This window comes from Agelaius tricolor, unplaced genomic scaffold (assembly GCF_023055355.1).
Source record: "Agelaius tricolor isolate 1412-34295 unplaced genomic scaffold, bAgeTri1.0.p SCAF_20, whole genome shotgun sequence".
Classification (NCBI taxonomy): domain Eukaryota; kingdom Metazoa; phylum Chordata; class Aves; order Passeriformes; family Icteridae; genus Agelaius; species Agelaius tricolor.
Window position 1 is genome coordinate 772629 of NW_027269280.1, and position 27340 is coordinate 799968.

General features: G+C 46.8%; 1 protein-coding gene across 1 annotated transcript in view; it reads left to right on the forward strand.

Annotated features, from left to right (window-relative positions):
- Positions 1 to 27340, forward strand: part of TMEM132D (transmembrane protein 132D) — a 195659-nt gene that overhangs the window by 29733 nt on the left and 138586 nt on the right. The window contains exon 2 of the mRNA XM_071444941.1: positions 16003 to 16891. Coding sequence (XP_071301042.1) covers positions 16003 to 16891 — 889 coding nt within the window. The remainder of the gene's footprint in view (positions 1 to 16002; positions 16892 to 27340) is intronic.

The window sequence follows — 27340 nt, forward strand, 5'->3', positions numbered from 1 at the left end:
TTCCCTCTCTCCGTGCTCTGGCAATGTCTGTGTCCTGTCCCCCACTCAGAGACACAAAGCAAGAGAAAAGGTGCTGTGTAATGAGTGTTAGGAGTTCCACTCAGGCTTTGGGCAGCTCCTGGAGTCACCCACCATTGTCTGCAGATCCTCCTGCAGCAGGAGTTCAGACTTAGCTTTTGATGTTTAAACTGGAGCCCATGTCCCACAAATCTCAGATTAAGTGAAGTCTTTTATAACGTCTTTTCTTGCATGATCACTTCCTGTGCTTCCTATTTGAGAAGATAATGGACTCTGTAAATTCTGCTATATGAGCACCTGTGTCAGTGAGAAACCATGCCCCAAAAAATGAAATTCTTCTGCTGTATTAAGTGCTTGGATTCCAAGCTAAAGAAACCTTCTGAGTAAAAGCTACTCAGTGCACAGTTTCTCCATTAGCAAAGTGCTGTATACACTAAATTATATTGTGTGGCTGCCTCCAGTTTAGATAAGCACATAAATGAGATGTGCTGAATCTACTCTTTTCACAGGCAGCAGTTCAAACTGGGTGTTGCACTGCAGCTGAAAACGTAAAATGGACATTATTCATATGAATGGGAGTAGTTACCAGTTAATGCTCACACCTTGATCAGGAAAGGAGATCTGCGAGAAAAGTCAAAATTCCAGCAGCCTCCTGAAATTTCTGCCTGAATTGAGTGATGCAAAGTTTTGAGAAAAGTATTAAAATAATATTAGGAGGCCATTGATTATTCTTTTGCCGAACTGTAATACATTCACCTCCTTTAGCCCTTCTCATTTCAGTGTTACTGGCAGACAGAAGGGTGTGCTCTGCGCCAGTAAGTGCTGCTCTGCCTCTGACAGGATCATTTCACACCTGTGTCCAGTGTTGGAGTGGGGTGTGTGTGACCTCTGGACTGGCCTAGCCCTCACACAGGCTGATGAACACAGGATAACAGCTTTACTTAAACCTGACCTCAGCACGGAACCGCGATGAGCTGCTTGAGCTGCGCTATAAAGACTGCAAATCTCTGGTACTTGAGGCAGCGATGTGAACTCAGCCTGACACTATCCATGAGACAAATCCTTATGGTTTGTAGTTGGATTTGGTTCTTGGTCTTCAGACATTGTTTCTTTTAGTTCACTGGCTTCATATGAATGCAAAACACCAATGCCAGGAGACCATCCTAGTTATGGCTGAAGCAGAGAGGGGGGTTGTTTGTTTTGTTTGTTTCTGGATCTCGACTGTGCTTGCCCATTGCTCAAGGTCTGAGATTAAATTTCTTAGATTCTCTTGAGATGCAAAAATCAAACATGGGCAATCCTAGAAGAATTCTTTTGTTTGGTGCTGCACTTAGAACAAATTAAAAAGTAGTTTAAGATGCGGAGAAATGGACTCTGAGTTCAACCATGGAGCCCTGTCAGCTCTAACGTTCTGCTTGTCTGATTTTGAGCTTCCCTTACACCAACTAAACCTAGCTTAGTGGATTACTCTGGGCTTTCTTGGAATAATTTAACCACAGCCAAGCTGCACGGCACTGAAATCTCTTGTTACTGAAGTCCCAGGCAGGACACAGAGCCTCAAAAGCTGCATAATTAAAGGAATTGTGCTGTGCTTTACTTTCAACACTATTCTAACAAAAAGCAGATTTGCTGTTCATGTAGGTAAGACAATTATGGCCACAGGCTTGGATTTCTTTTCTTGAGCAGAATTCTGGGGTGGTGAGGGTAGTGATTGAATTCTGTGGGTAAGCAGGGGTGGGACAGGAGTGTCCGTGTGGGTTTGTGTCTGTGCACAGCCCAGGAGCAGGGGCTCAGCACATCCACACTGCCAGAGAGGAATGGTCAGATGTCTGCCTTGGTGGTCAACCTATGGAATTAAAGGCAACATAAATGCTCTCCACTACCTCACCAGAGCCTTTGAATTGCCTGTCACGCAGCATGAACAGGCACGGGGCAGTATTGGAACACCTGCGGTCCAGTATCGGGGTCTGGACAGCTGGTGCTGGAAGGCAAACAGCACCTGGTGCTGCAGCTCCTACACCTGTCCTGATGGAGCTGAACACCTTTACAGTTCACAGCAGAGCTCCAGCTAACACCAAATGTACCACATTCTATTTTCAGACTGATCTAATGAAATCGTAGACAGCTGAAAATTGTGATTAGTCTAGCACTTGGTCTGGGACTCAGCGAGCTACGGCTGAAACCAATCTTCAAAGAGTTTATTCTTCTCAAATGCTCAAAGAGTTGTTACTTCATCGTGAGCCACTGCTCATGAAGTCAAATACTTCCTCTGGTCCTCGTCCTCTTAGCAAGTTTATGAGAATTTTTGGTCTTTGCTTCTTTCTTTCCTCCCCTTAAGTAATAAGAAACCTTTCCTGCTCAGGTCTCAATCAACCTGCACACCAATTAAGCTAATTTGCAACACATTTGAAACACTCCCTAATAACACAGCTGCAGAAATTTTCAGAGAACAACCTTTCTGCAGTTTTTCCTTCAATCAAAATATAAAAAGCAGTAAACCCCCTGCAGCTCTTAACTCTTCCCTGATGAGACTCTTGAAATACTTCCAGAAGAACTTGGTCCAGTGACCCCTGGACTGTGTGGCTGCTGTGGCTGCTGGAGGTGCCATGAGGAGGTGGCTGCTCCCAGTGAATTCTCTCACAGGAAATTTCCCTGTGAGTGCCTCTGTGCAGGCAGGGGTCAGGAAAAGCACTGCTGGAGACAGCTGGTGCCAATCTGAGTGCTGAAGACCATCAAAGCTGTAGAAGGCTCTCACAAACAAATTTAACTAGGAGCAGCTGTGGGGTTTTGCTAAGTCATGCAATCAGCCAAACCATCCCCAGGTGTGCCTTCTGATTAAATGCAGAGTTCTCCCTCAGTCCCCTTCATTTACAGAGCAGCTCCTGCTCACCTTCCTGTGTACTGCAGCTTTGAAAGGACAGTGTGATACACAAAGCCTGCACATCCTGTTTTTAAACAAAGTGAGTGGTTTGAGGCTCTTTGGGTGGCTTTTTACCTTTGGTTGTGTTTCAGTGGAGGAGAATTCCATCTATGCAAATTAAGACATTATTAATAACTGATGCTATCTCATTTGCTATTACAAAAAAGGCTGAGCTCCTTTGGTTTATAAATGAAGCTGATGGCATCTTTTCTTTGATTTTTGACCCAAGCAGGGGAAAAAGGTGCATCTTCTCTTTTACTTTTGTATTTTCTGTGGGTTGCTGGTTTTGTGTTACTCCTTTCTATCCTGCATTATTTCTACTGAACTGCCTTGCCTTATCTTCCATCTCAGGAGCAGTTCCCAGCTCCAGCCTGCTCACAAGGGAGTAATTTGTTGCCTTGAGCCTGGTGTGTGAAGGGAGCACTGCTTAAGCAGGGATGGCACATAGAGGGGAAGCCAGTGACTCCTGACACTTGGGAAATGCCAGCCTGTGACCTTCAAAGGGGCTGGAGGGCACAAGCCCTAAGGGTGCACTGCCCAAACAGAGGGGAGCTGGCTGGCTTGGCTCTGAGAGGAAATGTATGGTGCCTTTGGCCAGCCTGGGAATGCCCTGCTCCAGGAACAGAGCCCATGGTGCCCCACAGAGCCCCACCTGCTCCTCTCATACAGCTCTGAGGGTGCTGATGTCCTGTGCCTTGGGGCCAGCCTGGGAATGCCCTGCTCCAGGAACAGAGCCCATCATGTTCCACAGAGCCCACCTGCTCCTCTCATACAGCTCTGAGAGCAGTGATGTATGGTGCCTTTGGGGCCAGCCTGGGAATGCCCTGCTCCAGGAACAGAGCCCATCATGTTCCACAGAGCCCACCTGCTCCTCTCATACAGCTCTGAGAGCAGTGATGTGTGGTGCCTTGGGGCCAGCCTGGGAATGCCCTGCTCCAGGAACAGAGCCCATGGTGCCCCACAGAGCAAGCCCTGCTCCTCTCATACAGCTCTGAGGGTGCTGATGTCCTGTGCCTTGGGGCCAGCCTGGGAATGCCCTGCTCCAGGAACAGAGCCCATGGTGCCCCACAGAGCAAGCCCTGCTCCTCTCATACAGCTCTGGGGGTGCTGATGTCCTGTGCCTTGGGGCCAGCCTGTAGAATTCCATGTTCTGAGCACAGAGCTCCTCCTATTTCTGTGTTAGGATGAAACTCTTCACCTATCCAGAGTATTTCCTCCCAAGGTATTGCCAGTGAATCTGCTCTGGCCTCCTTCTCCAGGGGGAGTAGTTGGGTACTGAAATTCCTTCCCATGTGTGGAGTTCCTCACTTTCAGGGACTGTGGGATCACTAATGCTCCTTGCTATTTGTACAATTTAAAGCGCTCAAGTCTTAAATTTTATATGTGGCACCTCTGTGAACCATATGTAATTTGGCAGAACACTTTTAATGTGTCATCTTAATGCTTCTGATTTCCTTCACTTTCAGTGGTTTGTCTTGGTTGATTTATTCCTGGATATTTCCTAAAGTGCCAGGCAGTAAATGTCTGTACATTGTGTGATTTGTTCCATCAAGTCAAACCATTTCTCAGGGAAAGGGGTCTGAAGTACTTGCAGACTGTGTGCATGGATATGTAAAGAAGCTTATCTTAATTTGTAAAACAAGAGATAGCAATGTAAATTAGATTAAGTAATCAGTACTTTCTGTTTGGTCTTAATTATATATTTGTCTTCCAAATACAGGTTTAATCCTTCTTTTTGTTATGTAATAAAACAACAGTTGGTAGTGATTTGTGGATTATGATAACTAAGCATAGAAATATTTGCTCAACTGTTTATTCCATTTATCCAATGATTTGATTTTATCCAGCTAGGAGAATGAGAGGTAGCTGCTGTGTTCAGGAACAGCCACTCACAGGCAAGCAATGTCAAGCTTTAAAGGAGCTGCCTTTATTATGAATGCACCAAATTAAAAAAGTTCCAGCTCCTACACGTGCCAGTGTAGTAGAAAGGCTGTGGATTAAAATGGAGATGCAGAATAGCTTTTCTGAGAAAGGAATATTCAAAAAGTAAGATGGAACTTGAGAAGACAGGTTGGAGGCTTTAAATTTTTTCTTTTCAATTTTTAAATGGTAACATTATTCTTTCCTATGTCTTTATTAGGGGTTTTCCTTCCCTTTTGTAGTGCTGGGGTGCTGAAGTGTATTTCACTTTGGATTGAAGTGACAGAATTGTTTTCAGGGTTTGATTAGTTTGGCTTGGCAGCTGAACAATCAGTTATTCAGAGTAGGAGATATGGAAGTGCAGCAGCAGTTCTGTACATGAGCCCTGCTGAACCAAGTGCAGTGGCCAGGGGGGCTCCAAGTGGAGCTGAAATGGGGCAATGCCTTTCTGCTGGGCTGCTCTTGCACACAGATCCCACCATCTGTCCTGCTCCACCTGGCAGCCACTGCTCTTTATTCGGGAGACATTCAATTAGAGAACCTCAGCTTTTCATCTCTTATTTACAAGCAGTGATGTGAAGCATCAGTCAGTTACACAATTGTAGAATCAATTTGGTGCAGACTTGGTCTACACAACTTAATATGTTTGCTTGCAGCAGGGTTTGCACTCAGCTACACACAAACAGTGACACGAAATCTGAATTGAACGGTTTCAGAGTGCACATGGATTCACACATGCAAACACTCCCAGACCCTGGTGAGGATAATTGGTTGGAATGTGTGGAGAAGAACCAGCCTTTAAGAGCTGGCTGTGGCAGGGGCTTCTGTAAGTGTGAAGACCTGCTTGGCAGAAGGTGTATCTGTAATTTGTTTTAAATGCGCTGTAATTGTTTCTGGGCTTTCCAGGGTGTGTTTTCCACCCCTGCCTCTGAAATCTCCTGTTGAAAGCTGCTCAGTGGGACTAGAATGCAAAACTATTCACGTCCAAGGAGCAGGGATTTTAAGTATCCAAGCTAATTGCAGGGTAGGGGAAAATAACCTGAGCTCCCAGTGGTTCTTGTGCAGCTGCCCTGCAGTCCCTATTGCTGCTGAGTGTCAGACATCCTCCACACTCTCCAGGAGTGCACTTAAAGCACCAGAGCAGGCAGCTCCATGCAATGGCATCCTCCTGGCTGGGTTCTGACTGTGGCACCCAGCTCAACATCCCAGTTTCTGGTCAGACTTTGAGAAAACAAGGTATTCAGCTGAGGTGGGTTTTCATGGGACCTTTGGGATCGGTGAGGAGATGTGAGACTGGCTCAGAACTGGCAGAACAAACTCCCAGAGAAGTGCTGAGGAAAACACTGGAGCCTTTTTCAGGCAGAATCTCTTCTTTGGTGTTTATGGAGTGTTGGATGCTGCAGCAAATCCATCAGTACCAGCTCATCTAGAGAGCACTTTGAAATAGCTCTGAGAGAATGGAGGTGGTTTGAAAAGGTACAGTAAATTCTGGAGTGGGTTTTTGCAGATTTGCATGAGCAAAGAACTTTCCCTAGACTGAGTTAAATGAGTAGTGGATGAGTTTGGGGGTTTGTGCCCTTTGGAGTTTGCTGGGATAGTGAAACAAAACATTATGGGACTGTAAAATGATAATTCAATCCTCTTGGCTCTCCTTTCTGTTACACTTTGAGACCATTGAGAGAGGAGCACGCTGCTTTATTTCCAGAGCAAGAAGAGAGATTTTAAAGATAGAGCAACATGCCAGAATAAGACTGAAAACTGCCTGATTAATTATTCTGGTGTTTGGGTGCCTTTTTTTCTGGCAAATTCAATTTCTGAGGGACCTCAGCTCCCCCCTTAGCTGACAAGAAGCTGAGAAGGCTGGGGAGTGTGTCAGGTTACCTTGCAGCACAGGAACACTTGTGGAAGGATGGAGAGCAGCAGGGGCTGCAGGAACGTGTCAGGAAGGCTCTCACTCCTCTCCATGAATGGATGAGTGCAGCCTTTGTGTTTGGGAGGTGCTGAGGCCTCTCCATGGCTGCTGCCAGGTTTGGAGCTGCAGGAGTTGTTTCAGAACAGCTTTCCAGGGCAGGAATGAAGGCTTTGTTTCCTGAGCAGGAGGAGCCTGCAGGCTGAGGACATTCCCAGCTGTGTGCAGTGTCTGTCCCAGAGATCTCAGAGAAGACACAAATGCCCAGGTGTCAGTGAGCTCTGCCTGTGTCCCTGCTGCCAGAACAGATCAGCCTTGTGCCTGTTGGGATGGGTGGATGTGTCTTCTCTGGTGCCCCCCAATTTCCACACTCCTCAGGTACAAAAGGTGCCTGAACAGGGACCCATTTCTATCTTCAGCTCTTTCTGAGAGCACACCCAAGTATTTTTAAGCTGCACTTTCTTTATTGAATGTAAAATGTGTGACAGCAATGTATTTAATGAAATATTGCTGGGTGTATTGAAATTCCTGGAAATTTACTGCATATATCAGTGCTATGGTGTTATTTAAATAAGACTTCAAAATTTTCTTAATTTTTTTGGTCTTGTTAGTGACTGTAGCCATTGAAGATCAATATTGTAATTGTTGGTTGTACAAATTCAGTATTAGGCACAGAGCCTGCAGCAAGATGTAGAGTCTTGATATGGATTAATAAAATTAAAATGAATTTAGAACCCCCCATACTCTGCAGAGGAAGAAGGCTCAGGCAGCAGCCACAAACACTCTGTGCTGCAGTTCCCAGAGCAGGGGCCTTGGCTCAGGGTGCACAGACATGGGTGTCTTAGGACAGGGCAGCTCAGGACCTGCTCTGCTCCTTCTGCTGACTCAGGTCTTCGTGGAATGCTTGGAATTCTTGTTTCCTCCCATCAGTAATGGCCTGGTAGAGAACTGCAGCCTCTGCACAGCCCTGGGGTCCCTGCAGAGAATGGAGAGGGGATTCTGCAGACACGTGAGGCAGAATTGATTGTCTGGAGAGTCTGGTGAGCAGTGCAAGGCTGTTCCTGCCAGTCCTGTACTTGTGTCTGTCGTGAGGAGTTGTTCAGTTGATGTTGGATTCCTGGCACTCTGCACTCCCTGTTACTCAGCCTTGCTTTTCTTTCTCTTGGTTCCCAGACGTAAGCACATGAAGAAACTGTGTTTAAGTCAAGATATTCTTGGCAAGTATTTCAGCTTTCTAATCTTGTGGGTGTTCTTCTGCTCATATGTTTGACTATGTTTTGTTCTTTACATCTTGGAGATCTTCATTTATTGCTTTCTCTGGAAGCAGAGCCATAGTGAGGAGGGAGCAGGGCAGAAATGGAGACACACAGAGTGTTGCTGTTGAAAGCCTCAGACATCTCAGTCTGTTGGACACAGCAGCTCTGGTCTCTGTCCTGCTGCTGTTGGAGTTCCTCAGCTTGAAGTGGCTCTCGCCTATCCTGGTGCTTCTTCATTGCATTCTCCTCTCCTGGCTCATTGAACACCTGCCCCAGGAGTGCAGGAGCAGGGCTGGTGTGAGGCAGGAGGGTGAGGCAGGGAGCAGGGCTCTGTGCCTGCTGGAGCAGTGACACACGGCAGCCGTGGTGCCTCTCCCCTGTCTGCCACCTGCAGCCTCTCCCCTGTCTGGTACCCACAGCCATGGTGCCTCTCCCCTGTCTGGTACCTGTAGCCGTGGTGCCTCTCCCCTGTCTGCTACCCACAGCCATGGTGCCTCTCCCCTGTCTGGTACCTCCCCAGTCACCTGCAGCTGATGGCCTGGGCCAGCCCTCTGTGCTCACTGGTGCCCTGTGCCTGGACTCTCACACTAATCCTCTTCTGCCCCTCTTTCCCTATTCCCCAGTGGTCAGTGTGGCTGTGAGTTTGGTTTATTTATTGTTTGCTCTTTTTTTTCCTGATTTTTCTCACTGTAAACTTTGTGGTGCCCATCACTGCTTTGCCCTTTCATGTTCAGGCTGACATCATTTTGTGAAACAGTGTCATATCCTTTTATCTAAATACTTTTCTCTGTAATTATTACTTTGCTGCTTTTTCAGGTGGGAGCTTGCCTTTGTTATATGATCTTTCTCTGATCATTTTTGTATCACTTGATAATATAAAGGTGTATGTGTTCCTCAGAGGCCTTTTTATTTAAATTATTTCTTTATCTGTCTGTCAGTGTGAATAATAAAACACCTTCAGGATCACTCATCTCTCTCCTAGTGAATGATGAGGTGTCATGTGTTCTAATATCAATGATTAATTTACAAAAGTTTGAATAAGCTTCAGTAAAATGCGATATTCAAAGCAAATATTGTGTCATCAGAGCTCAGTGCTGTTGTCACAAGGCCTTGGTGTGCGTGTTGGTGAGGCCCATGAAGGCAGCTGGGTTTGCAGAGTGTGTGTGTGTGCCAGGAGCCCTGCCCAGCCCCAAGAGGGGCAGCAGCAGCAGTGGGTGAGCCCAGGGCTCCTGGGGCTGTGCCAGCAGCTGCTGCACCCTGGGGGCACTGCCTGCTCTCGCTGCACCCTGGGGTCGCTGCACCCTGGGGGCGCTGCACCCTGGGGGCGCTGCACCCTGGGGGCGCTGCACCCTGGGGGCGCTGCACCCTGGGGGCGCTGCACCCTGGGGGCGCTGCACCCTGGGGGCGCTGCACCCTGGGGGCGCTGCACCCTGGGGGCGCTGCACCCTGGGGGCGCTGCACCCTGGGGTCGCTGCACCCTGGGGTCGCTGCACCCTGGGGGCACTGCCTGCTCTCGCTGCACCCTGGGGGCACTGCCTGCTCTCGCTGCACCCTGGGGTCGCTGCACCCTGGGGTCACTGCACCCTGGGGTCGCTGCACCCTGGGGTCACTGCCTGCTCTCGCTGCACCCTGGGGGCACTGCCTGCTCTCGCTGCACCCTGGGGGCACTGCCTGCTCTCACTGCACCCTGGCGTCACTGCCTGCTCTCGCTGCACCCTGGGGGCACTGCCTGCTCTCACTGCACCCTGGGGGCACTGCCTGCTCTCACTGCACCCGGCCAGGCTGGGAACCCTTTGGTGCTGAGATTGAGCTCAGAATTGTCCTTCAGGGCAGCCCCCAGGAGCTCCTGATGGTCAGGCTTGTGAAAATGATGCATTCATGTGGCTTTGGTTTATTGCCCTGCTTTGGAAGCATCGGAGAGCGGCTCATGCTAGGGCCTGAGATTGTTTCTGTGCTGCTGGCTCCTCTCTGGTGGAGCAAGAACTCCCTTTGCAGCAAACCCTCTGAATGTAGCATAACAAAGCTGAAATGTCCTTTGCTGGGCAGGCTGTGATGTTTCCCCTTGCAAAGGCCTCTGGTTAAACACATCAATAACTGATGTTCTTTCTGGCCAGGGAGATCCTCCTGAAGTTTAAGCATCTTGGCTCAGAGCACTTCCTTCTTTGTCTGAGTCAACACTGACAAATTCTTGGTTTCTCACTGCAGTAGTGATGCTTGGTAGTTTTCACAAAAAGAATGGTTTGAAAATGTGCAGTCCTTTTAGAAGTGATGGTACAGGTGATTTATCTGCACCTTTGTGAAGTTCAATTTGCTTTATTCAGCACCTGCTGTTGTTAAGTGTATATTTTACTCTTTAAAATACTCTAACTTGTTTGACATTATCTTACAAGAAGTGAGGAGTCACCTTTTCACCAAGAAGCTTTTCAGTGTGGTCTGCAGCCTTGATGTCTAAATCATCTTTCCCTGACTTTCTAAAAAGGTCTGCAGAGAGATGCAGAACTGGAATGAGAGCTGGAGTAACTGGGGGAAGAGGGAGAAGTTGGCAGGTTAGGAACAGTGTTGCTTTTGGAGAAGAATGATAATTTCCCAGGGATGAAACAGTCACAGGGAACATTATCAAGTGAAGCAGGCAGAGCAGTCTGAAATGCTAATAAGGAGAGGACTTAAAAAGAAACTGGTGATTTTGGGCCTTGAAGCCATTTTTCTTTTTAATTTGTTACAGATAAATGCACGACTCTTGGGTTGCAGGGTTCTATTTTTGCCTCCCTCTTTGTGACACATCGATTTGGCCTTATCACTGCTCTCTGGGTACTTGCCCTTTAGAATGCTGCTGGTTCCCAAAAGCAGGAGGTTTTTCTGGGAACTGTTCTTCAGTGGTGCCACAGCACAGGGAGGAGAGATCAGGGTTCTTTGAGTGCTGATTGTGCTGCTTTTCCTCTTCCAAGCAAGGAGGTGAAGAATAATGGGAAATCAGTGTGAATAGTGAATTCCTGGATAGTGATCAATTGCTGTTTCAAGCTTGTGTTGCACAGCTGTGTGGGGGATATTGGGATCACTGGAGACTTTTAAATACAATTGTGCATCCATAAGGAAAAGCTCCTTTGGACAAGCTCACTGCAGAGCAGAAACGCCCTTGGCTGTAGCTGGGGCAGGGTGACCCTCACTCTGTGTCTGTGCTGGAGGAGGGATGGCTCAGCCTCCTCACCTGCCTGTGCCAGCTCTTCAACAGGAGGGTGGGTGCTTGGGTGGAGGTTGGTTTTGTGTATTTATTGTGGGCTTGGGGTTTTCTTAATTTCATATGGTAAAGTAGGGGAAGTCTACAGGAAAATCAGACTGGTTTAGTCCTCAGCCTCCCCTTACTTCTTGCCTCTGTGTCACAAAGCTGCTGGCAGTAAAGCAAAGCAAGCTTTAATCCAGAAGTGAAAAGTGCACTGCTAATGGTGCTGAGGAAGCTGAAGCTGCCACAAGGCTGGCAAAAGAAGGAAGATGGGGAATCATCCTTGGTAAGGTCTGGTTTGGCTGTGGAGGATGCTGGAACCTGAGGAAGGAACAGGACAAGCAGCCTACAAACCCTTCAGGATGGAAATGATCCTGCTCAGATCTTCACAGTCTGAACCCTCTGTGTCGTGCCTCCAAGGGGCAGAGCAGATCATCCCCCGGTGAAAACTGTCTGAGCTGCACCTGGGGAAGGGGCTCACTCTGTCACAGCTTGGCTTTAAAATGCCTCCCTTTTGAGCATTAGCAGATTCAGCCATTTAACTGGGTTAAGGCTGAAATATCTTAATTTTTCAGAAGTGAGCCTGAAGTTTCATTGGAGCAGACATCTCCCACAGCATTACTTTCCAGAGCTGAAAATATATCATGCTAGCAGAATTTTTTTTTCTAGATACTTTTGCTGAAATTATTTCAACTCACAGCAAACCTTGAAGAGCAGAAGTGTTGAGAAGATTCAAGGAGAGCAGCTGAAATGAACTAAAAAGGTAAAATTTCTGGCCTTGCTGAAAAGAACCACTTATCTCAATCCCCAAGATACAGCAACAAATTCCATCTATTGCATTACCAGCCTGAGCCTGCAGCTGGGAAGGCAATTTCCCTAAGAAGTTGTTCCCTTCAATCTACCAGAAAAAGACAATTTACTTTTTTTTAATAGTAGCATTATATAATTGATTGGAAGAGTTTTATATCTCATGAATGCTGGATGATTGTGGATTGAACTGTTTTAAAAATAAAGTAACTGTGAGGGCTGAAATCCCAAGGATCTGGCAATAGAGAATGGAGTTAGTGGGCTGGCAGAGCCCTTCAATTTTCTGAAGCCATGGTCAATAGCTGCAGTAGAACTGAGCTGTGGGAGTGCTTTGTCCCTGGCTGGGAGCTGCTGTTCCATGACACTCGAGGAGTAAAGAGGGGAGGATTTTAGCCAGGGAGCAGCACAGAATGAGGTGAGTGCAGCAGGGGCATTGAGGGGTTTGTGCAGGAGCCAACTGCATGTGCTGCCTTTGCCTCAGAGGCTTTCAGACTCACTGACCTACAAATCAGTTGCTTCTTCCATCAATGGCGAGGATTTTTTAAGCTGTCTCAGCCAGAGGAAGGTTTACTGAGAAGAGAGGACAGAAACCCTCCTGTGGTAACGTCTCAGGTGGCCACAGCCTGCACTGCTCAGCAGACTCCAGAGCAGGAGGGGTCAGGTGGTCCCTGTGACGCTGAGGAATGGTCACTCCTGGCCTGAGCAGGGCATCAGCACCAGGGCTGGCTGGGCTCCTTACCCTGCTGGGGATCCTCTCCTGGAAGCAGAGCGCTGCTCCTTCTGCAGCCAGGGTCTGTGTGTGGAGGCGTTTCCAGACACAGGAGCACAGGAAAGGTCAATTGCAGCTCTTGAGTTTATCTTTTGTCTTGATGCTGTTTCCTTAGGAGCGCTTCAGTTCCCCGTCCTTTGTTTTGTTTGATGTACTTACAGTGAGAGAGTCACTGTGTCACCCTTGACTTAACATTCAGGAGGGTTATTCCAGTGGAACTTGGGTTGTGATGGTATAGATGGAATGTAATATTTAGGATAGATTATATAATTTAAATCTTTAAAACATTGCTTTTCTGCTGAGTCTCACTCAATAACAAACAAAATGGTAATCTTCTGCAATTCTGCCTTTGTAAAAACATGCATAATTTTTACAAAAATAGTCATGGTTGTAATTAAGGACGCTGATAGTTGTTTTTGTTTTTAATTTCCTAGCCTTCTGAATCCTTAATAAACTTTCACGGTCAAAATCCAGATGGTACAGCAGAGCTCAGTGTTGTTTTTGAGACTTTTTTTTTTTTGTTTGTGCTGATTATAACTCTCCCCAGATAAAAGTTTGAAATGGTTTGGATTTTTGGCCTTTGGCTGTTTGGAAAGCTGCTGTCAGCTTCCAGCACAAACCAGTTCAAATCCAGTGTGCATTCCCAGCTGGTGCTGGGGGAAGGGCACTTTCAGGGGACCAGAAATGTAAAGCCAGTGCATTTATTCCAGCTGTGAGGTTGGTTCTGCTTTTCATAGGCTTTCAATTCACCTTCTCCTCCTTTATTTTTCCCTGTTTGTGTTGCTCTCCTGTTCTGAAGAGTCACTGATTTACAGAATCTGAGGAACATTGTCCTGTGGGGATGGGGAATGCAGAGGAAAAGTTTTTAATCCCTCAGATAATTAAGCACTAAAATAAATGATTAAAAAATTATGAGGCGAAACACTCTGTTAATTTTAATATAAAAATAATGTACTTTTCCCTGTGGAACATAAGGGAGGGAGCTGCAATCAAAATAAGGGGAATAAAAAATTGAATACTCAGAGTTTCTTCCTCTTCAAGTTGCTTCTTTGATGCCTTGCTGTGCTTTGCCAAGATGTTGGGAGGATGAGATGAGTGTGGAATTCATAAATGGGGCATTGGATGGGGAAGGGTGCTGTGGGCTGGGTGAGCTGAGGAGTGCACCAGAGCAGAGCTCCAGCCCAAAGCCAGCAGGGCTGGCAGGAATCTTTGCTGGAGGATTGGCCAGGAAAAGGGCTTGAAAAACTGCACTTGCTCTCCATCAGTGTCTAGAGAAAGTCTTCTGAGCATTCAGCTCCCACTCTAAGGCTAAAACGAAGGTGGTTTTGTGTGGAAGAAAGCTCTGCAGTTCAGTCTTTATGAAAAATGGTCTTTGTAGCAGATCTCAGATGAATTTACCCCCTCTGGGGGTCACAGGATTTCAGGTTTTCAGTGCTCTTGCAGTTTAGTCTCAGATGCTCCTGTGTGCTGGGGCCATTTTCCTGGTCCTTCTGATAGAATTTATTTTCAGGTCTTTGGGGTTTGAGGGGACCTTAATTAAACTTTGTAATGTAAGGTTTTATTGCAGTTGTTTATTGGAAGAGGAATTCCTCATTTTCAAGATGTAGAGGGGGATTTTGTGAGGCTCTGAAACTCCTGTGTAATCCTTTCTTCCTGGCCTCTTCCATTCTGAGATTGGTTCCTTCTGAGCGATGCCCACCCTTATCTAGGGTTAGTTTGTTTTGGTTTGCTGCTGATTTTTTAGGGGATTTTGTGGATTATCTTCTTTTAAGAAGCCAGATAGTTTTGCTTTTACATCTAGAGAGTCTTTTGCCCTTCTCTTTTTAAAACTTCACTCTGTTTTGCATTGTGTTAGGCCTGGAGACCCTAACCAAAATCACAGCTTTGGCATTTGAGGTGCTGCTCCTACATAAATAAGTTGATTATGTTTGTGGTCTACAGACAGACAAAGGGTAAGGGGAAAGAAACACTTTAATTTTTGGACAGCAGCACAGGAAAAATGGCTTGTCTGAGGTTGGCTGCAGCACCTAAATGGAAGAGTCATGGTTAGCAGTAAGTGGCATCAGTTTAGGCCACCACAGTACTCATGAGCAGATAAATATTTAGGTCAAATGCTGAACAAAGAAATAAAGACTACTAAAGCATTTGTGAATTAGAGCTTGAGAAACTGGGTTGTCTTTGGATGCCTTTGTCCCCTTTCTAAATAAGGGAAAGGACTTGAATTTGCTGTGGGGAAAATAAAAAGGCAATTTATTTCATAATTAGGGTAGAGAATGTGAGCACAAAGGTCAGCTGTTCAAGTGGGAAAGGTGACACTGTATTTGCATCTGTATTTTTAAAGTGTCTGTATTCTTTGGGACTGCATTTCCTAGAAAGGATGCAGAGCTTGCCTGCCTCAGGTAATTGCTGGCTGGCAGAGTTAAAATAGGTGCCCTGCAGTGGGAGAGGCTCAGGGCCACTGGAAATGTTCTTTGTGTGCAGTGAGGTACAGCCTCCAGATAATGCAGCTGGGTTAGGCAACAACAAATCCTGATGGTGATTTACAGAAAAACCCTTTATTCATGTATAAAGTGAATAGAAGGGACTGTGAATTGGATGCAAATACAACTCCTTTTGAAATCCTCCCAGAGTTATTAAAGGAGCTGTTGTGTAAATGGCTATTGTGCCAAATATTTTTAAAGTGAAATTCAGCCTTGTGGAGGCAACCATTTAGAGTCCATGTATTGCTTGAGAATGCTGTGAAGGTTGAAGTGAACTCTGGGCAGTCCAGTTGCAGCATTTGATGTAAAATCATTGCATTGGATTCCTGCACAGGTGGAGCTGGCTGTAATGATCAGATTTTTCAGATGTGCCTGTGCAGTGATCTGGGGTTGCAGGTGCTGACTGGGTCACTTTGTCTCTGATGATAAATGTTCATTGCAGTGCAGATGTGACCTTTGGCACATGTAAACCTCCACAAGCTACTTCTTTTAATCTGGCTGTCATGCAGAATGTATCATAAAGCATTGTTTTCCAAGCTGATTGGATAAATCATTGTCAGCCTAGGCCACCTCTGCATGGACTGATGGAGTTTATTGCCACTAATCCCAGCTGCAGCACTGTCCAGCCCCTCAGTAAAGTCAGCCAGGTTATGTCACAGGATGACTTGGAGATCTGATCTCTTAAACTCTGCTTTCCTTCCAACAGTGACTGAGAGTCGAGGGATCCTGGAGAGCATCCAGAGGTTTTCTTTGCTGCCCACTTACTTGCCGGTGACCTACCGCATCCACAATGCCGACGTTTCCTTCTTCCTTAAGGAAGCCAACCAGGATATTATGAGGAACTCCAGCCTGCAGTCCCGGGTGGAATCCTTTCTGATCTACAAATCCAAGAGCCCACCCGTGTTAAACGCCAGCTATGGGCCTTTTTCCATTGAACAGCCGGTGCCCCAGGACTTAATGCTGTCTTCAAATCCCTTTGGATCCGCCAACAAGTTCACCTACAACTGGAAGCTGCAGGCCTACATCCTGAGCAGCAAGATCTACCTGAGCAAGCCGCGGGTGCAGGTGCTGTTCTACATCGTGGGCAGGGACTGGGACGAGTACAGCCCCGCGGAGCGGCTGCCCTGCCTGCGCGTGTTCGCCTTCCGCGAGACGCGCGAGGTGCGCGGCAGCTGCCGCCTGCGGGGGGACCTGGGGCTCTGCGTGGCGCAGCTGGAGCTGCTGCCCAGCTGGTTCAACCCCCCCACCGTGGTGGCTGGCCGCAAGAAGCAGCTGGAGAGGTCTGAGGGCAGCCCCGTGGAGCTCTACTACTCCATCCAAGCAGGGGATGAGAGAGGGGAGTGCGCCAAGGAGGACGTCAGGAAAAGCAACGGGATCCACTCGGGGCGCAACGACATCGATGAGTCGGGACCTCCCCTGCAGAGGATTGGAAGTGTTTTCCTTTACCAGACACATGCTGCCCCTTCTTTAACTGAAATGAGATTGGATAATAATATTGTCATCCAGTATGCACCAAAGACTGTCAAGCAAGGGGACATTCTGACTTTCCTTGTATCTGTTGCTAAAAACTCGACAGAAGATCAGTTCACACTGAGGTAAGGCTGCTTTGTGTTTCTTTGGTACCTTACTTTTTGTTTCTCTGCTCTTGGAAGTCACTTTCTCTGTGTAAATGGCCTAACAGTCCATCAGTTGCTGCTCTGCAGTTCTCGTGTTGCTCAGTCTGATACTGTATGAATTGTCTGAGATGTATCTCATGGAGTGAGAGGCCTCTTCCTGAAGTTCTCCTTTGAGGAATGCTCACAAAAATTGAAATGGTAGAGCTGTGACATATCTATGTACTAAGAGGCGATAACATCTAAATTCTTGAGAGCTGGAGTTTGCAGTTCTCCTATCTCTCAGTGGACTCATGTTGAGATTAATGAAGCTTAAATCCACAGAGTTATTTACAGGAAATGAGCAAGAATTGGGCATTTATGTAGGATTCACATGTTTCAGCATCTCTCCCCAGCTTGTCGTGAGCTCTGTTCTGTATTGTGGGATGTTTGAGGTGCCTGAAGATTATTGATCTGCCAAAACAATTTCTGAAAGTGAGAAAGTGCCCCAGGGGGTGGTGGTTGGTGCTTGGATGTGACATTAGGTGCCACATTGGTTCACCTCATTCTGTCCAAGCACTGAGCTGTTCCAGGGGCAGCTCCCTGGAAGCACCAGTACAATCCAAGCCAGACCAGTGAGGACTGGGCTGGGGCATGGAGCAGGTGTGTGTGCCTGCAAGGGAGACTGTCCAGGGTCTTTGCTTTCCAAGCTTGCCCCTGTGTTCAGCACTGTAAGCAAGGGCCGTGGCGCTGATGTGTGGGAAATCCGTGTCTGCAGAGATTATTCCATGTTTGATCTCTTACCAATGGCTTGTGCCACCTCCTCCTGAGCTGAAGGTCACTGTCACACTCTGGCTTCTGGAGTGAGACTGACTTGTCTCAGGTGTTTGTCCCAGAAGTGGTGGGTGTGCCAAAGCTCCCAGAATGTTCCTAAAACAGCAGGTGCATCCTAGGAGGGAGAAGTGACCTCCCCACTTGTACAAATGCCACAGACTGGGAACTGCATTCACACCCAGCTGTGCTGAGCACCAGGGACACTTTGGAGCTGCCACCTAAGAAATCCCGAGAGGAAACTCCTTTCTCTGGTAGTTACACATCTCCCCTTCCAGCAGAAAATGGGGCCAGGTTGGAAATGGAACATTCACGGATCTCACGTCTGCCTTGGCTGGAGTAAGGAGGAGCTCAGATTGGGCACCACTGGCCTCAGTACTCAGAGCTCAACCCAGTAACTTTTTCCCCCTTCCCCGGGGAGATTTGTGGGGGATTTGTGGGGAAATGGTTTGCCCTAAAATCAGGACCTTTTCCCTGTGAAGGTGTGTGATGTACAAACTGAATTACCACAGCACCTGGTTGCTGACTCAAGGGCAATTATTTCTTTTTCATCGGGGGGAGAACAAGCACATCTCCTCCCCATATCAGTTGCTCATCTTCTGAGTCAATCTAAGATTTAAATTGTGTCCTGAGTACTGATTTCAAGCAGACAATCAAAGCTCCTCATAGCAAATGTTCAGGGATGGCTTTGTCTTTATTCTCTGTACTAATGACTTAATCACAGCAGCAGACATGGCAACTTCTGCTACATTTGAAAATAGGTTTAAATATAAACATTAAAAGCAATTAAGGTAAAAAATGTTTATTGTTTTTACTCTGTAAATGTAGAGCCTTAGAGATCTCACTTCAAAGCATCTTTGTTTCCATGAGCTGTAATCTATTAAAAGTGGAGCTGGTTACAACCATGATAATTGTTACATATGGGTTTATAAAATTTTCAAAAACCTTGCTTTGTTTAAATTAGGATGAAAATGCAGCACCTGAACTTTTTAAGGATTACTTCTAAAATGAATTTTCTGGAACAAAAAGGAGAAGATGTGTTTGAATTGTAGCTTTTTATTCAGAGATCTAAGGTAGCATAAAACAAAAAATAAGCTAAAAATAGGGAGTGACTATCAGTTCAAAATGAAAAGTGTGGCATTCTTGTCTTAAAGACAGCGCTTTGGTGTTACCTTTTAAAAGCAGACTTTTGTAACAACTTGCTGTTGCTTTCTTGAGTTTTGATTTCTCTTGACCTCCTTTTCTGAGAGCACCTGGCTTTCAGACTGGAACCTGCTGCAGTGTCAGAGTAGGTATAATGTTATTTAATTGTGCTTCTAGGGAGCCTCTCCTCCCTTGGATCTGCTCACAGCATCTCTGAGGGGTTTAGGGTTGGGGTTTTTGGTCAGAATTGTGATTTCTGTGTTCATGGCATGTTCTGCATCTGTCTGGTCTCATTCTGATCTTCTCTCTGATAGAGGAAAAGGTCTCTTCCCCCCTCCCCCAATGTAATTGCTTTATGAGAAAAATTCTATTAATTTTTATTTCAAACCAGTCCATTATTTTTTGAAGTTCCGCCTTGAGTGGCAGCAAGATTTGGAACTGTATTCATGAAGTGAGGCCAAGGGCTGCTGGCAAAATGCTTTTACCATTGCTTTTGCTCCAGTGGACTGGAAACTATGGCTTGAACAGATGGAAAATATAGGATATACAGGTCAAAAACGAGGAAACAGACATGCAAAACAGCCAAAAGTAAAAAATTACTCATCACTACTGAGTCTTTTCTGGTTCAGAACTATTGTGCCTAGAGTAAACCCTATCCCCTTTCTAATAGGAAATTGTCTTCAAGGGCAGCCTTCTAGAAACTTCTGAATACTAAAAGATTTAGGGAAAGGTACCCTTGGTTTTTATCTTGTGCTGTTCTGCACAAGGGAAGATTTAGAGGTGTGAATGTGGAACTGATGGACTGTTTTTAATTTTGGAAAATGGTTGGCCCATAAGAGCCAAGGCCTAGGTTTTGTTTTTTAATGAGCTCGGGAAATTAAAAATATTTGTCTTGACTCTGTATGAGTGTGAGATGGAGGAAAGGAAGGAGATAAAATATAGATGATGGGTAAATATGGAATATTGCTGTAGCTTGAAAGCTTCAGCTGGGCCTTAGGGATTTCTCAGCTCCATTCAACACTTGCTTCCCCTTTTCCCCTTCTTTTCCCGTGCTGCTGGCCAGGGCAGGCTGAAGGCTCCTCTTCCTCCCCATCATGGGTGCTGAAAGCTTCCTGGTGTTCAAAGAAAACATTCCAGTCTGTCTTGTTTTGCTGTTTTTCTGCAGTTGCATGGTGCACGTATTGGAAACTGAAGCGAGACCTTTATTGGTGGTGTTTTTGCTGAGAAAGGAAAACCTGGAGTATAATTCCATGTCAGTCCTTCCAAAGGCTTTCAGCAAGTGAAGCCTCAGAGCTGCGGTGTAACCCGATTCCAGCTCCTGCTGGGGTGAGCTCGGGGCAATCTGTGAAGTGTGTGCAGCATCCACGGTTCCCAGCGCTAGGAACAGGACTTGGCTGAGTGCACCTGCAAATACGCTTCTTTGCTTGTTAGCTTTTGTTTTGTTTTGCTGGGCCTAATAAACATCACCTTCTGATTTGTTTTAAAGTCAACAGGATTGATACTTTCTGCTTGCAGCCTTTTAAATTTGTTTTCCTGTTTCTGGAGATGAATCAGCAAAGAAATTAGAGAGTTGGAATTGCCTTAAGCTACTGAGTGCTAGGCCTGGATGCATTCATGAGTGGAAAAAACCAGCAGCTTTTTTTCTTTTTACAGTTATTCAATTTCTAATTATGCTTCCTGAGTCCTGTGTGAGAGAATGATTGAAGGTTGAAATAGAAACTTGTAAACCTCCCATACTGGAGAAAAGTGAGGGTTTTTTTATAAACTATCAATGCTATTTCTGCATTTGTAAACCCAAATTGGGGTTGGACATCTGTAGGCACCAGTTTTATAAAGTCTTGGGAAGCTTTGTGGCTTCCCTCTGGTATTTTTAATGATGATAATTGTGGGAATACAGGGACTGGTGTGGAATTGTGGTGGTGAATAAGCAGTGCTTATTGATAATTGGGAAGATTTTCCCCAAAAGGCCCAAGAGTTTGTTACATGAGCTTCTTATTCTCAGTTTTATCTACCAATCAATGGACAATAATCCAGCAAACATGAAAAGGGCTGCATAAATACATGAGGGGCGCAGAGTCCAGATCATTAGCACTCAATTTACACAGCAAGAACATTTGAACAAGACTGGCATTTTATCAGATTGCTTGTGTGTTCGTCTAGTGCTGGGCTAAATCAAATCTTATTCTTCGTGCTGAGCTGAATCACATTTAAATAGCAGAAACAGGTGGTGATCAGGAAGGTTACCAGCCACATAAAACTCTGAGATGGGCTTTTCTCTAGGCCTTAGATTATGTGGCTATTTCATGGTACCCAGCCCTGAGCTTGTACCTCCTCTGCCAGATTGAAAAGAATCCTATTGTGCATTTTTACCATTTTTACTCCTCCTTCCATAGCTGGTTCTGTCAGTTAAAACATCCTTGTCCACATTCTGGTTTAAACAGCTTCTAAAATCTTCTCATAACTGATTTTCCCCTCTCTTCTAACTATGAGAGAAAAGGAATTAAAAAAACCAAACAAAACCTAAATTACCTCTTCTTTTGAAATCCAACCTCTGCATTTCAGCTTTTTCACTGCTCAGTCCTGATGTAAAAATAAGATTAAGGTAGGCAGGAGTTGGACACTGTGACCTGAGAAGATGAGAGTCCTGTGTCTTTGTTTTGTGGTAATAAGTGGTAATTTCTTTATTGTTTTATGGCAATAGCTGTTCTTTCCCAGCAGGAGCTGGTCAGAGGTGCTTGTGCAGCAGGGCTGGGTGGAATCCCCCCTGTGCTGCTGCCTGGGGAGAGGCTGCTCCAGCAGACCCTGGGCTTTCTGCTGTGTTCAGCATGCTATGCCAGTAGGAATTAACTTTCATAGCCTGTTTATCAGCTACTCAAGCAAATATAATTTTTTCCATCTTCTGCATGGCAAAATAGCTTTCCTGCACTGCTAAGTGACTTGCTAATGGCCCAAAATTGTCAGTGGCACTGTGGAGACAAGTGCTTCAGAACTATTGACTTCCAGGGCACTCTATTACCTCCTGTTGGACTTGCAGATTATATTAAGAAGAAAATAGTTCCTTCTGTTAAAATTATTCCAGTTAACATCCTCTGCCTTGAGAATCAACTCACATTGCCTGAGCAGGTGTCAGGAAACTGAGAGACAGATCCAGCAAAGCATTACCCACACGAGTGGCCTTTGCAGCCATCTGTTATTTCAGGTTTGATGCACTCAAGGCCTGTTATCCTCCTGTCAGGGCCATCGCAGAGCCTGGCCCAGGTGTGGCTGGAGCAGCAGCGCCTTGGAGCTGTGTGAGCAGCGTGTGGGGCTCTGCTGGCAGGCATGGGGCAGCCCGGGGGTCCCTGTCCAGGCAGGCTGCACTGCTGTGCTCTGCCTGTCCTGCTGGGAGGGCTCTGCCTCCTCTCCTCATCACCTGGAGGCTGCAAACATCAGGGAGCTCTGGCACTGCAGCTGCACTCTGGGATGGCACTGCTGCCTTGCTCATTGGGCACCTCAGAGCTCTTGTTCTGCTGCACTCTGTGAGATTTGGCTGGGGAAAACGAGCTTTCCAATTAATCTGGGGAGCTGAAGAACATCAGCAGAAATCAACTGAACATGGTTATATCTGGGAAATACGGGTCTGGGGTGGTTTGTTGGTGGTTTGTTTAAAAAAGGGGAGGTTTGGAGTACTACAGATCCCCCAGTTCATGGAATAGATGTCAGAAGTGTTGTTTCATTCCCCCAGAACCGGTCAGTTCTCAGTGCAGAGCACGTTAGCAGCTCCTTTGTATCAGAAATGAGCCAATATGAGAGGGGCTGTCAGGGCTGTGCTGGTAAAGGCAAGACAGATGGAGAGGGTGATTGGCACTGACAGGGTGTGAGCTGCCAGGGTGCAGCTGCTGCTCCTGCCATCCATCACACCCGGGGACGTGTCACACCTTGCATGTGCTCAGGGCCACTGCTCAAGGGCAGGGACTGCAGGTGTGAGTGAGCCCAGGTGAGGGGCACTGAGCGCTCTGCAGGTGTGGGTGAGCCCAGGTGAGGGCACTGAGGGCTCTGCAGGTGTGAGTGAGCCCAGGTAAGGGGCACTGAGGGCTCTGCAGGTGTGAGTGAGCCCAGGTGAGGGGCACTGAGCGCTCTGCAGGTGTGTGAGTGAGCCCAGGTGAGGGGCACCCAGGGCTCTGCAGGTGTGAGTGAGCCCAGGTGAGGGGCACTGAGGGCTCTGCAGGGGTGAGTGAGCCCAGGTGAGGGGCACTGAGGGCTCTGCAGGTGTGTGAGTGAGCCCAGGTGAGGGGCACTGAGTGCTCTGCAGGTGTGAGTGAGCCCAGGTGAGGGGCACTGAGGGCTCTGCAGGTGTGAGTGAGCCCAGGTGAGGGGCACTGAGGGCTCTGCAGGTGTGGGTGAGCCCAGGTGAGGGGCACTGAGGGCTCTGCAGGTGTGAGTGAGCCCAGGTGAGGGGCACCCAGGGCTCTGCAGGTCACTGAGCCCAGGTGAGGGGCACTGAGCGCTCTGCAGGTGTGAGTGAGCCCAGGTGAGGGGCACTGAGGGCTCTGCAGGTCACTGAGCCCAGGTGAGGGGCACTGAGGGCTCTGCAGGTGTGGGTGAGCCCAGGTGAGGGGCACTGAGGGCTCTGCAGGTCAGTGAGCCCAGGTAAGGGGCACTGAGGGCTCTGCAGGGGTGAGTGAGCCCAGGTGAGGGGCACTGAGGGCTCTGCAGGGGTGAGTGAGCCCAGGTGAGGGGCACTGAGGGCTCTGCAGGTGTGAGTGAGCCCAGGTGAGGGGCACTGAGGGCTCTGCAGGGCACACACGTGTGACCTGTGCAGGGATTCCTTTGTTCATCAGCCCTGGGCACTGCACACCCAGGATGTGATGAACGTGTCCTTTCCAGCCCCTTGCACTTCCCTAGGTACTGCTGAAAAGTTTAGGAGCTCTCTTTTTATCTGTATTTTGGTGTCTGACATTTTTGTAAAACTTTGGAGCTCTTCCTCTAATATTCTGGTAAAACATGAAATCTCATCCAGGTAAGGATTTTTTCCTATTTCCAAAGTACCTCTAAAAATAAAGGCTAAGTACATTGAGAATAAGATATTTCATGGGAGGCAAAGTAATGTTTGATTTAAAATTATTGGAAATGTTTGACTTTTCAAATGTTGCTTTCCCATTTTTAAGGGTAACATGAATCCAGGATGAGCACACTCATGTGAAATGCATCAGGCAATCTCAAGGTGCATTTTTGATCACAAAAAAATTGGAACATGAGTTTTCTACTCCTAATGGCAAATCTGAGCCCTTTCAGATTTTAAGGTTATTACTCAAACAGGTCTGTCAGATCCTCGTAACATCTTGTAAAGCCGTGGTAATGAATTGTCCTGTCACTTTATCAGATGTCAGCATCAGTCACTTTGCAGCAGTTTCCTCTCTGCTGCTGGTCCCTCCTGCAGCCCTGGGCAGGTTTCACACACAGCATTGTCCAAAGCTGCTGTGAGCCCTGGCTCTGATCAGCTGTGTCTGTCTGTCCTGGCTCTGCACCCTCTGCATGGTGGTGCTGCATGGCATTCCCCTCTGCTCTGCACCGTGTTTGTGGCTCTTTTTCCAGGCTGCTGCATCCTCCCCCCTTGCCATGGCATGGAATTCCCCTGGCAATGGACTGAAGGGAGCTGCTGGTACAGAATCAGAGTTTGTGCTGCTTCATCTCCTCAACCCCAGCACAAAGAATACCAATGGTAATAGCCTGGGGTGGGTAGTTCATTGCACAAAATAATTGATGGGTATTATGGTGGATAGACTCTGATGTAAATCTATAACAACTTTAACTGGTGAAACCAAGCCCTGGCTGTCAGGGCAGGAGTTTTGCTTTTGGGATGTTGGAGCTGCACAGCCTGAGATGCTGGGCATCCTGGCCAACCTGCTGGGGCCTTTGGACACTGAGTGCACACTGGGGATGTCTCTAGGAGCTTCAGCTCTGAGGCACAGGGTTAGTGGTGCATTTCTGTGGGTGCTACATCATCATAATGTGGAATACATTCAATAGCACTGAGGGCAGGCAGAGCTCATGTCTGTGTTTGGGGGATCTCTAGGAGCTTCAGCTCTGAGGCACAGGGTTAGTGGTGCATTTCTGTGGGTGCCACATCATACACAATGTGGAATACAGTCAATAGCACTGAGGGCAGGCAGAGCTCGTGCCAGTGTTTGGGGGAAGGTGGCGCATTGGGAGCCTGTGTCCACCCCTGGGTGCTGGTTTGTTTGAGGGCTCTTGGAGTAAAGGTGTTGACATGCAAGGGACAATTCTCCCATGTCCTAGGGAGGACACACTGTGGGTTTGGTGCCAGGCAGGCTGTGCTGGGCAGGAACCTCAGCCTGTGCAGTGCCTGTGTTTGGCGGTGCTGAAATCAGAGAACTGAGCTCACAAAATCTGATGTGGCCACTTCAGTGGCTCTCTGACCTCTCTAGCAATTGGCTGGAGTAAGCAGGACAGACATCTGCTCTGAAGTAATGCAGGGACCCTTCATTTTCCTACTCATTTTTAGTTGTGGTTGGTCTGCCCGTTCCTTCCTCAGCTGTGCCTGCTGAACTCGGGTGCACTGTGCTTTGTAAAGGCTCATCAACAAAAGATATCTCCTCATAAATCCTCAGATCTAATGCCTAACAGCTCTGAAGGGTTTGGGTTTAAGGATTGTCATTTTTTTGAGGAATTGCCTATTGCAAGTATTCATTACTCAAGCTAACAGATACTGAAAATGCCTTTAAATCACCTGCTGGGTTTTCCTTGCTTTTTTTGCTTTGTATGTTATTTTATTTCAGGGATAGGATTTCCTGCATATAGGTCCTGAACTTTTACAATTGATCTATGAAGGCTTTTTTCATCTGCAGCTAGAAATGCTAATTGACTTTGATTTATCAAATAAAAATAAATTAATTCTGTGTTGAGAGACCCTTTCTAAACCACGTCTGTGCTCCAGATTTAGCAGACAGTAACTGCTTTGCCAATCTGTCAATTGGAGCAATCTGTAAACAGTGAAAGAAAAATGTCACTCATCACCAGCTGGTGGACAAATTTGAACCCAGGAGGGGAAAGGCAATTTTGGGTGTTCAAATAAACAGGGAGGGCCTGAAGGGGCTGGCCTGCAGCACCAGTGCGAGTTCTGGCACTATTTTTGATTAATTTTCAAAATGTTCAAAAAGTTTTCAAAAAACAATTTTTTGTGACCATACGGATGTTCAACCCTCACTGAAATGTGATAAAGAAACGAAGTTCTATGACCTGACACCTCTGCAGTGACTGGGGCCTTACTTTGGGACATGCAGGGTCCTGTCCAGGGTGGCAAGTTCCAGGAATTTACTGCAAGTTTCTCAAGATCTCTTAATAATGAAGGAATGGTGGGAATTTCCTTTATTGTATTATTCTAGCTTCTTGACCCATTTGTTGGAGGGAATATATTATTAGCTGAAAATTCCCAAAGTGAGATACCTGCAGAGAAAAGCTCTGTGCACGGCTGTGAGGTCTTGTAATAATTAGGTGGCTAAAACAATTTGGAATGCCTGAGAAATCTCATTATTTAGCTAGAGATGTTTAGGCTTTCTTAGCCACCCAGAGGTGGTGATACTTTTCAGCTGTGAGGGAGGATAGGAAGTGCTTGGCCGTGCACTTTTTGGAAAACAGACTTCAAGTCTCAGTTTGGGAAGGTTGTAAAACAGGAAGCTGCTCACCACAGGCTTGCAAATGGCTGAACTAGGACCTAACTGAATAAATCAGGTGGCTGCAGGGAAAGAACTGAAAGAGGGAAAGGAGGAGGGAAGAAAGAAGGGCATTCCCCAAGATACATTAACATCTGTGAAATTAGACACTTGTAAATGTATGCTAATGGCCTAAATGTTTCCATATTCAATTAAGTAATAAGTCCCGAGTTGGCAATATCCTCCCCAAACATTCATTTACTGAGAGCAGGCTCTGCTGGGACAGCAGAGGCTCCATAATGAACTGGTGTGGGCAGTAAGACATGATAATGCCTACTTCAGAGGGAATTACTGCTTTCATAATGCAATTTACAACAAGAATTTACTTGTTAGAAGAGTTTTTTCCCTCTTCATTATGACAGTGTAATTATGGCTCCAGTGGCTCAGGATCATTTTGAGAGGAATGAGTTACCAAAGCCTTTGTACTGAGTGTTCTCAGGCACTCTGAGCACAGGAGCAGGGGCAGTTCTCTGTAAACAATCATCACATGCAAGTTCTCACAGGAGAGCAGCCTGCTTGCAGCTGTCTCATCGTCCTTCTCTGGGCCCCACCTGCAATGCATTTCCTGTTTCTTTCTTGCAGTGTGATTATTTATCACTTTGATTTAAAGTATCAGCCCGGTTCAACACTGACAGGCTCTGGTACAGTGCTTACAGATGTGGATTTACAGGTGTTGATGCCTGAGTGGGGAGCACTGGCTGTGGGCTGCTTGTCCACTGTGAGCAGCCTGAATATTCCATGGCTGCTTCTGAACAAGGGGCTCAAT